The sequence below is a fragment of the Bombina bombina genome, chromosome 3, assembly GCF_027579735.1.
Source record: "Bombina bombina isolate aBomBom1 chromosome 3, aBomBom1.pri, whole genome shotgun sequence".
Lineage (NCBI taxonomy): Eukaryota > Metazoa > Chordata > Amphibia > Anura > Bombinatoridae > Bombina > Bombina bombina.
The window spans coordinates 442101668-442114326 of NC_069501.1; the positions used below are offsets into that span (position 1 = coordinate 442101668).

Below are 12659 nucleotides of genomic sequence, written 5' to 3' on the forward strand. Positions count from 1 at the left end.
AGAGGTCAAAAAGCTTCGGCTACCTCTCTCTCCTTTTGGCTTCGTAGCATAATACGGTTAGCCTATGAGACTGCTGGACAGCAGCCTCCTGAAAGAATTACAGCACATTCTACTAGAGCTGTGGCTTCCACTTGGGCCTTTAAGAATGAGGCTTCTGTTGAACAGATTTGCAAGGCTGCAACTTGGTCTTCTCTTCATACTTTTTCCAAATTTTCCAAATTTGACACTTTTGCTTCTTCGGAGGCTGTTTTTGGGAGAAAGGTTCTTCAGGCAGTGGTTCCTTCCGTATAAGAGCCTGCCTGTCCCTCCCGTCATCCGTGTACTTTAGCTTTGGTATTGGTATCCCATAAGTAATGGATGATCCGTGGACTGGATACACTTAACAAGAGAAAACATAATTTATGCTTACCTGATAAATGTATTTCTCTTGTAGTGTATCCAGTCCACGGCCCGCCCTGTCACTTTAAGGCAGGTCATTTTTCCATTAAACTACAGTCACCACTGCACCCTATGGTTTTCCTTTCTCTGCATGTTTTCGGTCGAATGACTGGTAATGGCAGTTAGGGGAGGAGCTATATAGCAGCTCTGCTGGGTGAATCCTCTTGCACTTCCTGTTGGGGAGGAGTTAATATCCCATAAGTAATGGATGATCCGTGGACTGGATACACTACAAGAGAAATAAATTTATCAGGTAAGCATAAATTATGTTTTATACAACTTTCCAATTTGAACCCATTATCTTTCTATGTACAATCCTTTTTTTATACGCATAGTTTCTGAGGCACCAGCTCCTACTGAGCATGTGCAAGATTCACAGAAAATATGTACGTGAATTTTGTGATTGGCTGATGGCTGTCACATGATACAATGGGAAGGGAAATGAAACTAACTTTGAAATTTGTCAGAAAAAAAATCCTTTATGTGAAATTCAAACTAAGGGATTTTGCATTGTCTATTGATAGATTATGCTTTTATACTGCATTTAGTGGTTCTTTAATTATATAGTTTTGAAAAAATAATGTCCCACTGTGGAGAAAAAATTGTTGTTTTTTTGTTGCTTTTTGGGGCGTCACTATCTACCAGTAGAGCTGTGTATAGCATTTCTTATTAAACAGGGAGCTTTTATTCCGTTGAAAAGTTGCACATGTCCTGTTAAATCCAAAATCAAAATATGAAACCCAAATTGCCACCGATCAGCAAGCGCTACCCAGGTGATAACCAAAAATGGGCTGGCTCCTAAGCTTAGATTCTTTCTTTTCAAATAAAGATACCAAGATAACGAAGAATAAATTATATGTGTAAATTAGAAAGTTGCTTTAAATTTCATGCCCTATCCTTAATCTTGAAAGAAAAAAAATGTGGGTTTCATATCCCTTTAAAGGACCACTAAATGCAGTAGAATTGCATAATTAACAAGTGCATAATAAAAAGACAATGCAATAACACCTACTCTAAATTTCAAATAAGCCATAAAAAAAAAATTCTGACAAATTTTATTTTTTTCTCCCATTTTCCGGCTCTCTGCAACATGTGATAGACTGCAGCCAATCACAGACTAGTTTACATATACTCTGTGAGCTTGTTCACATGCTCAGTAGGATCTTGTTCCCCAGAAAGTGTGTACATAAAAAGACTGTGCAAAATTTGATCATGGAAGTAAATTGCTGTCTTAAAACTGCTTGCTCTTTCTGAATAATAAAAGTTTATTTTGACTTGAGTGTCCCTTTAAATAGTGCTCCTTCATATGCATAATATATATTAGTGGAGTTTATTGTTCCTTTAAATATTTACACTATTGCAAGGAGAATATATGTTCTAGAAATTATTAATTTTAGTTTGCTGGTTGGATTTTTTTCTGTATGGCAGTTTATGAATTTATAATCAATCTGTTTTTATTTTATCTCTGTTACTTGCCATTATATATTGACTAATGTAATCTATTAACACAGGGACCTTCGAAACAATGAGATTTCATGGGCAATTGAAGATTCAAATGAAGCCTTTGCTGGACTTTCCAAGCTCAATACACTGTAAGTATACAATCTCAAAACGTATGAATATATGACCTTGGCAGGACAGATTATCAGCTAGATTTATAGACCTTTTAAATGAAAGCAGTTTTACAATGTTAAAGCTCTGAAATAAAACAAAAAATATATACATTTGTATTATTTACATGTACATGTTACAAGCGTGTCTATAAAAACTAGATTTACCCATTCAGAAGGTGGTATGGCTGTCATGCAGCTGGTATCAGTATCAAGACATTTATAAAGATGTCTAGAAATCACCCCAAAGGGTTAAATCTGCTCAGCTGTTGCAATGCAGTCCCGCTCAGGATTGCCAGAGCATTTCTGATTGGACTTTTAACTGTGTTTAAACCATGTGTGGGAGTTAACCAAATAAAGGCAAGCATATGGTAAAATGTTCCAGCTCATTAGTACATTTTAGTATTACATCTTGATGTCCCTTTAATGAAAGCAGATTTTTACCCACTAGACTTAGTAGCTCTGTTTAAATCCCACATGGTCTGTTATTCATAAAGATAAATATTTTTGTCTTAACAGATCGTCTGAACGCCATTTTGTAGAGAGTTAGTCATTTTAATTGTTTAGAGTGACAACCAAGCAGTTGTTGGGTTTTGCTTAGCTGAGTTGTTTACTTCTTTATTTCAGCATTTTGCAAGGAAACAAGATTAAATCTATCACAAGGAAAGCTTTCACTGGCATAGACTCACTGCAGAATCTGTAAGTATTTGCCAGAAATCTGCACTTCAGCTGTGGATGCTGTAAACACCACGTAACAAAATAGACAGCAATTCACTGTGTGGCAAACGTATTTTCCTATACCTCATCATAATATAAATATAACTAATTCAAGCGCCTATCAAATTTAGTAAAGTGCTCAGTTAAAAACTTAAATTGGAAAGGCTAAAGTTTTTTTATGCAGAGATTGACCGGTATCCAGTAGAAACTAAATTTGCAACATCTTTCATAACAGCAGATTATATCAAAGGTGTAAACACCCTATGCCTGCAGGCAAGAGGAATTATTTACCTCGGCTGTCTGTAGTACACAATGTTCTTTCTGAGAATGCTACAATAACTTGTTCATTTTTTGGAATTTACTAACAGGATATAAAGCTGTAACATGCATAGTTTAGAAGACATCAGAGTTACATAATGGGTAACTGTCAAATTCACAATGAATTTCACAAATGAAAGGGAAACATTTAAAGGGGAATTCATTTTCTCCTACATTGGTGTATCCGGTCCACGGCTTCATCCTTACTTGTGGGATATTCTCTTCCCCTACAGGAAGTGGCAAAGAGAGCACACAGCAGAGCTGTCCATATAGCTCCCCTCAGGCTCCGCCCCCCCAGTCATTCTCTTTGTGCCGGTTTGTACTATTTACTCTACAGCAGAAAGTGATGAAGATTTCTGTTGAGAAGAGTATGATTTTAGCACCAGTAACTAAAATCCATTGCTGTTCCCACGCAGGACTGTTAACCAGAGAACATCAGTTGGGGGGAACAGTTTGCAGGCTTAACTGCTTCAGGTATGATCAGTCATTTTTCTAACAAGACCATGTAATGCTAGAAGACTGTCAGAAATTCCCTCTGGGATTGCTAAGCCATTTTTTTTTTCTTTTCTAATAGACTCTGTATATAAAAAAAAAATGATGTCTTATATTTAGGGCTCTATGCTGGTTGACACTATTGTGGGCTTTAAAATCGATTGCTTTTTAGCATGTTTTTCACTATAAATAAGGTGTTTTTTCAGACTTTAAAACACTTTTGGGGTTCAATTTCGGCCTGGCACTTATTTGGACACCTAAATCTAGTCAGAAAGGCCCCTCCACTCTAGAATGAAGAGGGAGGAGGCCTAATTTTTAGGCCTAAATTGTGCAGTTGTTTTTGCCTAGGCAATCCATGCAGCTTCATGTGGGGAGTCAAGAGGCATCATAAAAGACTCCAGGGAGGCTTATTTCCTGCTAAAATAATCCCTAATGAAGGTAAAAGGCTACAGTGAAAGCTGTTTCTAGTACTGTAGTGTGTTAACTGGTTAATAACTGTTATTAACTCCGGTTTGGGCATTAAGGGGTTAATTGATCTGAAAATTTGTGTGCAATCTTTTCAAAGCATTAAGACTCTGTGGTGAAAATTTCATTAAAATCGGATGTATATTTCAGTAAAAAAGTGTGCTTTTTTATTATTTAAAGAGACAGTAACGTTTTTGTCAAAAATTATTTTTATTGCATTATAGTTCTGTTTAAGTCTGTTAAACATGTCTGAGTCTTCAGATAGCCTATGTTCTGTATGTCCAAAGGCCAAGGTGGTTCCCCCATTAAATTTGTGTGAAGTGTTCCATAGCGTCCAAACAGCTTAAGGACAGTACAATCACACTTAAAAATATAGCCCAAGATGATTCTTTAGCTGAAGGTAGTGAAAATAGCTTGCTTTCCTCTCCTTCTGTGTCAACACCAGCTATGCCCGCGCAGGCGATGCCCAGTACATCTAGCGCACCAATTGCGATTACTATGCAACAGTTAGCAGCAGTAATGGATAATTCTATTGCAGCATTTTTATCCAAACTGCCAGCTTTCCTAGGAAGCGTGATTGCTCAGTTTTAAATACAGAAAATGAGCAAGTAGACGCAGAGGATAATTTATCTGTAGTGCCCTCACATCAATCTGACTTGGCGGTGAGGGAGGGCTTGTCTGAGGGAGAAATTTCTGACACAGGAAAAGTTTCTCAGCAGGCAGAGCCTGATACCATAGCATTTAAATTTAAGCTAGAACACCTCCGCGCTCTACTTAAGGAGGTCCTGGCTACTCTTGATGATTGTGACCCTTTGGTGGTCCCAGAAAAATTGTGTAAAATAGATAAATTCTTAGAGGTCCCAGTACACACTGATGCGTTTCCGATACCTAAGAGGGTGGCGGATATAGTGAATAAGGAGTGGGAGAAACCAGGTGTACCTTTTGTTCCCCCTCCTATATTTAAGAAAATGTTCCCCATTGTTGACCCCAGAAGGGACGCGTGGCAAACGGTCCCTAAGGTAGAGGGGGCAGTTTCAAAGCTAGCTAAGCGCACAACTATACCAATAGAAGACAGTGGCGCTTTCAAAGATCCTATGGATAAAAAATTAGAAGGTTTATTTAAGAAAATTTTTGTTCAACAAGGTTTTCTTCTTCAACCAATTTCTTGCATTATTCCTGTAACCACTGCAGCTGCTTTTTGGTTTGAGGAATTAGAAAACTCGCTCCAGAAGGAGACTTCTTAGGATGAAGTCATGGATGGAATTCACGCCCTGAAGTTGGCTAATTCTTTCATTACAGATGCCACTTTTCAGTTAGCTAAATTAGCGGCGAAAAATTCTGGTTTCACAATAGTGGCGCGTAGAGCGCTTTGACTAAAATCGTGGTCGGCGGATGTGTGGTCCAAAACAAAATTGTTTAATATTCCTTTCAAGGTAAGACCCTATTCGGGCCAGAGTTGAAAGAAATTATTTCAGATATCACTGGGGGAAAGGGCCATGCCCTTCCACAGGATAGACCTTTCAAAGTTAAAAATAAGTCTAATTTTCGTTCCTTTCGCAATTTCAGGAACGAACCGGCTTCTACCTCTACAGCCACTAGGCAAGAGGGTAACGCACCCCAGCCCAAACCAGCATGGAAACCATTGCAAGGCTGGAACAAGGGTAAACAGGCCAAAAAACCTGCTGCTGCTACCAAGACAGCATGAAGGGGTAGCCCCCGATCCGGGACCGGATCTAGTAGGGCAGATTTTCTCTCTTTGCTCAGGCCTGGGCAAGAGATGTTCCGGACCCCTGGGCACTAGAAATTGTCTCTCAGGGGTATCTTCTAGAATTCAAGGACCTTCCTCCAAGGGGAAGGTTCCATTTGTCTCGCTTATCTTTAGACCAGATAGAGAGACAGGCATTCTTACATTGCGTAGAGTACCTTTTAAAAATGGGAGTGATAAACCCAGTTCCAACAGCAGAACAAGGACTGGGATTTTACTCAAACCTGTTTGAAGTTCCCAAAAAGGAAGGAACTTTCAGGCCAATTCTGGATTTAAAGATCCTAGACCAATTTCTCAGAGTTCCATCATTCCAAATGGAAACCATTTGGATTACCAGTTCGTGGCTCTTCCCTTCGGATTGGCCACTGCTCCGAGAATTTTCACAAAGGTGCTAGGGTCCCTTCTAGCGGTGCTAAGGCCAAGGGGCATTGCAGTAGCACCTTAACTAGACGACATTTAATACAGGTGTCGTCTATTCACAAAGCAAGGGCTCATACGGACATTGTTCTAGCCTTTCTAAGGTCTCACGGGTGGAAGGTGAACATAGAATAAAGTTCTCTGTCCCCGTTCACAAGGGTTCCCTTCCTGGGAACAATAATAGACTCGGTAGAAATGAAAATCTTTCTGACAGAGGTCAGGAAACTAAAACTTTGTAACACTTGTCGAGTTCTTCAATCCATTCCTCAACCCTCCATAGCTCAGTGCATGGAGGTAACAGGACTAATGGTTGCGGCAATGGATGTGGTTCCTTTTGCTCTAATTCATTTAAGACCATTGCAACTGTGCATGCTCAAACAATGAAATGGGGATTATGCAGATTTTTCTCCCCAGATTCAGATTGACCAGCAAACCAGAGACTCACTCCTCTGGTGGTTGTCTTAGGATCACCTGTCTCAGGGAATGAGTTTCTGAAGACCGAAGTGGATCATTGTCACGACCGACGCCAGCCTCTTAGGCTGGGGCGCGGTCTGGAAGTCCCTGAAGGTTCTCAGGGTCTATGATCTCTGGAATTGAGAGCGATATTCAATGCGCTCCAGGCATGGCCTCAACTAGCGGAGGCCAAATTCATCAGTTTTCAGTCGGACAACTTGACTGTTGCGTACATCAATCATCAGGGGGGAACAAGGAGTTCCCTGGCGATGAGGGAGGTATCCAAGATCATCAAATGGGCAGAGGATCACTCCTGCCATCTATCAGCAATTCACATACCAGGAGTGGACAACTGGGAAGCGGATTATCTGAGTCTTCAGACTTTCCATCCGGGGGAGTGGGAACTCCACCCGGAGGTTTTTTGCTCAGCTGACCCAGCTATTGGGCATTACAGATCTGGATCTGATGGCGTCACGTCAGAACTTCAAAGCTACACGTTACGGGTCCAGGGATCCCAAGGCGAGATTGGTAGATACCTTAGTAGCGCCTTGGTCGTTCAATCTAGCTTGTGTCTTTCCACCGTTTCCCCTTCTCCCCCGGCTAGTAGCCAGGATCAAGCAGGAGAAGGCTTCGGTAATTCTAATAGCTCCTGCGGGACCACGCAGGACTTGGTATGCAGACCTGGTGAATATGTCACCAGGAAAATTTACCATAAGATATGGCGGAAATATCTTTGCTGGTGCGAATCCAAGGGTTACTCATGGAGTAAGATTAGGATTCCAAGGATACTATTTTTTCTCCAAGAAGGATTGGAGAAAGGTCTATCAGCTAGTTCTTTTAAGGGACAGATATCTGCTCTGTCTGTTTGGTTACACAAGCGTCTGGCAGCCATGCCAGATATTCAGGGTTTGTACAGGCTTTAGTCAGAATCAAGCCTGTCTACAGACCTGTGGCTCCTCCATGGAGTCTAAATTTAGTTCTTTCAGTTCTTCAAGGGGTTCCGTTTGAACCTCTACATTCCATAGATATTAAGTTACTATCTTGGAAAGTTTTGTTTTTTTGTAGCTATTTCTTCTGCGAGAAGAGTTTCTGAATTGTCTGCTTTGCAGTGTAATTCACCCTATCTGGTGTTTCATACAGATAAGGTCGTTTTACGTACCAAACCTGGTTTTCTTCCAAAAGTGGTTTCCAATAAGAATATCAACCAGGAAATAGTTGTTCCTTCTCTGTGTCCTAATCCAGTTTCTAACAAGGAACGTCTGTTACACCATCTTGATGGGGTTCGTGCTTTAAAGTTTTATCTAAAAGCAACTAAAGACTTCAGACAAACATCCTCCTTGTTTGTCGTCTATTCTGGCAAGAGGAGAAGTCAAAAGGCGACTGCGACCTCTCTGTCTTTCTGGCTGAAAAGCATCATCCGGTTGGCTTATGAGACTGCTGGAAGGCAGCCTCCTGAACGAATTACAGCTCACTCTACTAGAGCTGTGGCTTCCACATGGGCTTCCAAGAATGAGGCTTCTGTTGAACAGATTTGTAAGGCAGCGACTTGGTCTTCACTGCATACGTTTGCCAAATTTTACAAATTCATTACTTTTGCTTCTTCGGAGGCTATTTTTGGGAGAAAGGTTTTGCAAACAGTGGTGCCTTCCGTTTAGGTTACCTGACTTGTTCCCTCCCTTCATCCGTGTCCTAAAGCTTTGGTATTGGTTCCCACAAGTAAGGATGAAGCCGTGGACCAGATACACCAATGTAGGAGAAAACAGAATTTATGTTTTTCCTGATAAATTTCTTTCTCCTACGGTGTATCCGGTCCACGGCCCGCCCTGGCATTTTGGTCAGGTTTAAATTTATTTTTTGTAAACTACAGTCACCACTGCACCTTATGGTTCTCCTTTTTCTCCTAACCGTCGGTCGAATGACTGGGGGGCGGAGCCTGAGGGGGGCTATATGGACAGCTCTGCTGTGTGCTCTCTTTGCCATTTCCTGTAGAGGAAGAGAATATCCCACAAGTAAGGATGAAGCCTTGGACCGGATACACCGTAGGAGAAAGAATTTATGTTTACCTGATAAATTTCTGTTTTTTTTAACATCTAAAAGGTATTATTTTAAAATGTATTTAAATTTTACCTTTTTATTCCCTATGACCTTTTTAACAGGTGCACCACCTGGGTGATTTTGCCGACCACTTAATTAAAATTTTAGCCAATATTCAGTTAAAATTAGCTAATGTATTAAAAGGTTTCTATGTTTTTTGCACATATCAGTCATTAAAGGTATGTTAAAGGGACATAAAACAGTATGAACTAACATAAGTTTCTAAATATATAATGCAGCCAAAGTTTACCTGCACAACGGTTTCTGTTTTAACCCCCATTAACTTCTTTAATTCAGACATAGTTTTGTTTGCAGAAAGCTTCCCCTGGGCATTTCCATATATGGAAGGTGCTATCCAAGCAATAGCTTCTGCAGAATGTACACGTCTGCACGTTAGGGTGCAGAGTCACATGACAAGACACCTTGTATCTAAGCTTCTGCAGACAACCTCCTTATCTTAGATCTGTTGCTCTTCAGGCAATTAGTGCTGACTCTTAGAATATCCAAAAGAGGATATAAATGGGGGCGCGCAAGAATATTCCTATCAATAAAGAAAAAAAATGGCTAATATAAAAATAAACTAGTGGAAAATAATAGTAATAATAATGGATTGATAAATGTAGAATGTAGAAAAGTTCAATATGTTTTGATACGGCAGCTCCTCTTTTAACCAACTGTGCACCTCTTCATCTGTAGAAGGAATAAAAACAAGACAAGGAGCACCACATAGTGTAAACATCCAAATTGGCTCAGATTCACAAAAAGGGATAAAAATGTACTCACAAGTTTATATGCACTAAGAGTTCAAGCAGGTGCAAAAAAGTTTTGCTGACCTTTAACAGCAGTCAGCACGCTGTGTCCTCTGTCTCCCTGCCGACGTGGCTGTAGATTTCCAAAGTGTCTGCTCAGAAGCAGCTCAATTGACGCAGCAAATGCTGTTCTGGAATTGTGTTGGGAGAATTGCCGTGCATTCAAGCATCCAGGCGTACTCCGATTTTTGTTCTGAAAATATATGCAACAGACATTAGACATTGAATGCCAGACTAATTAATTTGTACTACATTAAAGATATCTTTATTGTTGTACAAATTTGTCTTTGGAATTCAATGTCTAATAATGTCTGTAGCATATTTTACAAACACCGTGTTTGCAATAGTGTTTAAAATTACATGATCTATCTTATCTTGAACATTTATTTCTGACTTTACTGTCCCTTTAATGTACCTTTTTATTTTTCAGTGGAAGCCATGTGCCCTTTGCATTAACATGCTGCATTGGTTTGAAGGCAGTTATTTATTGTTGTCCCTTTTAATCTTTTTTTTTTATGCAAAGAATGTTAAAGGTTAACATCACTGAACAAGGCTCATCCTATATACATGATAGATTTTTTTATTTATTTTTTAACATTAATGTCTCAAGTGCTGCCGTATTTGTGATTTGTATACTTGAAATATCCTGGTCACACTAAATTGTACTCCTTTTATTTAACTTTTGCTCTATGCTGCATAGATCAAGCACATTGCAGGTTAAGTTGTGTGGGTTGTTTTTGTCTTTACTAGAAATTTTTATAGATTTTGTTTCTTTCTTGTGCAGCGACTTGGGGAATAATGCTGTCATGTCTATACAAGAAAATGGCTTTTCTCACCTTAAAATTCAAGAGCTGTAAGTATTCTGCATCTCATTGACTACAGCTGCATAACTATATATAACCCTTAGGATTTGTTTCCATAAATGTAAAAGCTTTACTGTTCAGATCAGTGAGTGTATATATTGATATATGTATGTATGTATGTATGCATGTGTATATATACAAAAAAAGAACACAAACTCCTTGCAGGTAGGTATAACCGTAAATATATTCCTTGGTACTCTTTAGTGATAGAGGCAAATTCACTATGCAAAAGCCTTGTGTATATATAAAACAAATGTAGTAGTTTATTAGATATACATTAAAAATGAAACAAACTCACAGTTGCACGAAAGACAAGGGCGCTTTCTCAAAGATAGGGTATCGGAGTGTCTTAGTTCAGGTATAAGTAACCACACAGGTATACACCCCCCCCACACACACCCCTGACATGTAAGGTGTCCGTGTAGAGCGGCGTAAGCCAATACATGAGTGTTTAACCCAGCTGAGATCACAAAAAAGGCTTATCACTATTTGCTAGAGGAGAAAAGCCCCATATATATGTGTCTGTGTGTATATAATATATGTGTGTATATATATATATATATATATATATATATATATGTGTGTGTGTATGTGTATATATATATATATATATATATATATATATATATATATATATATATATATATATATGTATCATAATTTATGTAAGAATTTACCTGATAAATTCATTTTTCATATTGGCAAGAGTCCATGAGCTAGTGATGTATGTGATATACAATCCTACCAGAAGGGGCAAAGTTTTCCAAACCTCAAAATGCCTATAAATACACCCCTCACCACACCCACAATTCAGTTTAACGAATAGCCAAGTAGTGGGGTGATAAAGAAAGGAGTAAAAAGCATCAACAAAGGAATTTGGAAATAATTGTGCTTTATACAAAAAAATCATAATTGCCATAAAAAAGGGTGGGCCTCATGGACTCTTGCCAATATGAAAGAAATTAATTTATCAGGTAAATTCTTACATAAATTATGTTTTCTTTAATGTAATTGGCAAGAGTCCATGAGCTAGTGACGTATGGGATATCGATACCCAAGATGTGGAACTCCACACAAGAGTCACTAGAGAGGGAGGGATAAAAATAAACAGCCATAATCCGCTGAAAAAAGGGGGAGATATATATATATATATATATATATATATATGTGTGTGTATATATATATATATATATATATATATATATATATATATATATATATATATATATATATATATATATATATATATATATAATTTGTCTAGTAAACCTTCCAATACTGATGGTTTATTTGTTAAATTTTTAATTGTCTCCAGAATCCTAAATACAAGCAACCTGCTTTGTGACTGTCATCTAAAATGGCTTCCCCAGTGGTTGACTGAGAGTGGGTTGCAGAAGTCGGTCAATGTGAGCTGTGCCCACCCTGAATGGCTTGCGGGGCGTTCTCTGCTTAATGTAGACCAGGAAGACTTCATCTGTGGTTTGTATTGCAGTTGTGTTAACTGATGATCACCATTTGTTAATGTAATATTATCACCCTTGTAGAATGTGAGCAAGATAATTGACCATTTGTTTACTTTTCATGGACTTTATTTAAAGAGAGATGATGCCCCAAACAATTATTTCATGATTCAAATAGAGCATGCAATTTTAAGAGACTTTCTAATTTGTCTACGATCAATTTGTCCTTGTGCTCTTGCTATCTTTGTTGAAAAGCAGGGGCGTATGCTTAGGAGCCAGCCCACTTCTGGTGCACTATATGGCAGCAGTTTTGCAAGAATGTTATCCATTTGCAAGAGCACTAGATGGCAGCACTATTTCCTGTCATGTAGTTCGCCAGATGCCTACCTAGGTATCTCTAATAGAAGTAAATCAGAAAATGTTTTTAAAAATGGTGTGTTCTGTCTGAATCACAAAAGAACATTTTTGGTTAGATATTATATGTGCTAATTGATAAATGAATCTGTATATCAATATGTATTAAAAAGACATTAAACACTTTTTTTTTGTGTGTGTTAGTTCTATGCTCACTAGAATGGCCAAAAAGCACATCTGTAAACTGAAAATGCTGCAGACTAAATATAATTGCTGTAGGTAATCTACAGCATAGGCGGTAAATGTTGGTTTTTCGCCTCTCTAGGACGCATGAGACAAAGCACAATTTTTGCACAGTAACCAGAGATGTTTACTATACCTTTATTGTTAGAAGTATGGGCTGT

The 12659-nt window shown here is 38.7% G+C and overlaps 1 protein-coding gene across 1 annotated transcript in view; it reads left to right on the forward strand.

Annotated features, from left to right (window-relative positions):
* LRIG2 (leucine rich repeats and immunoglobulin like domains 2) overlaps window positions 1–12659 on the forward strand; it is a 175912-nt gene that overhangs the window by 107366 nt on the left and 55887 nt on the right. Inside the window, exons 9-12 of the mRNA XM_053706656.1 lie at window positions 1950–2030; window positions 2676–2747; window positions 10363–10431; window positions 11757–11920. Of these exons, the coding sequence (XP_053562631.1) occupies window positions 1950–2030; window positions 2676–2747; window positions 10363–10431; window positions 11757–11920 (386 nt within the window). The remainder of the gene's footprint in view (window positions 1–1949; window positions 2031–2675; window positions 2748–10362; window positions 10432–11756; window positions 11921–12659) is intronic.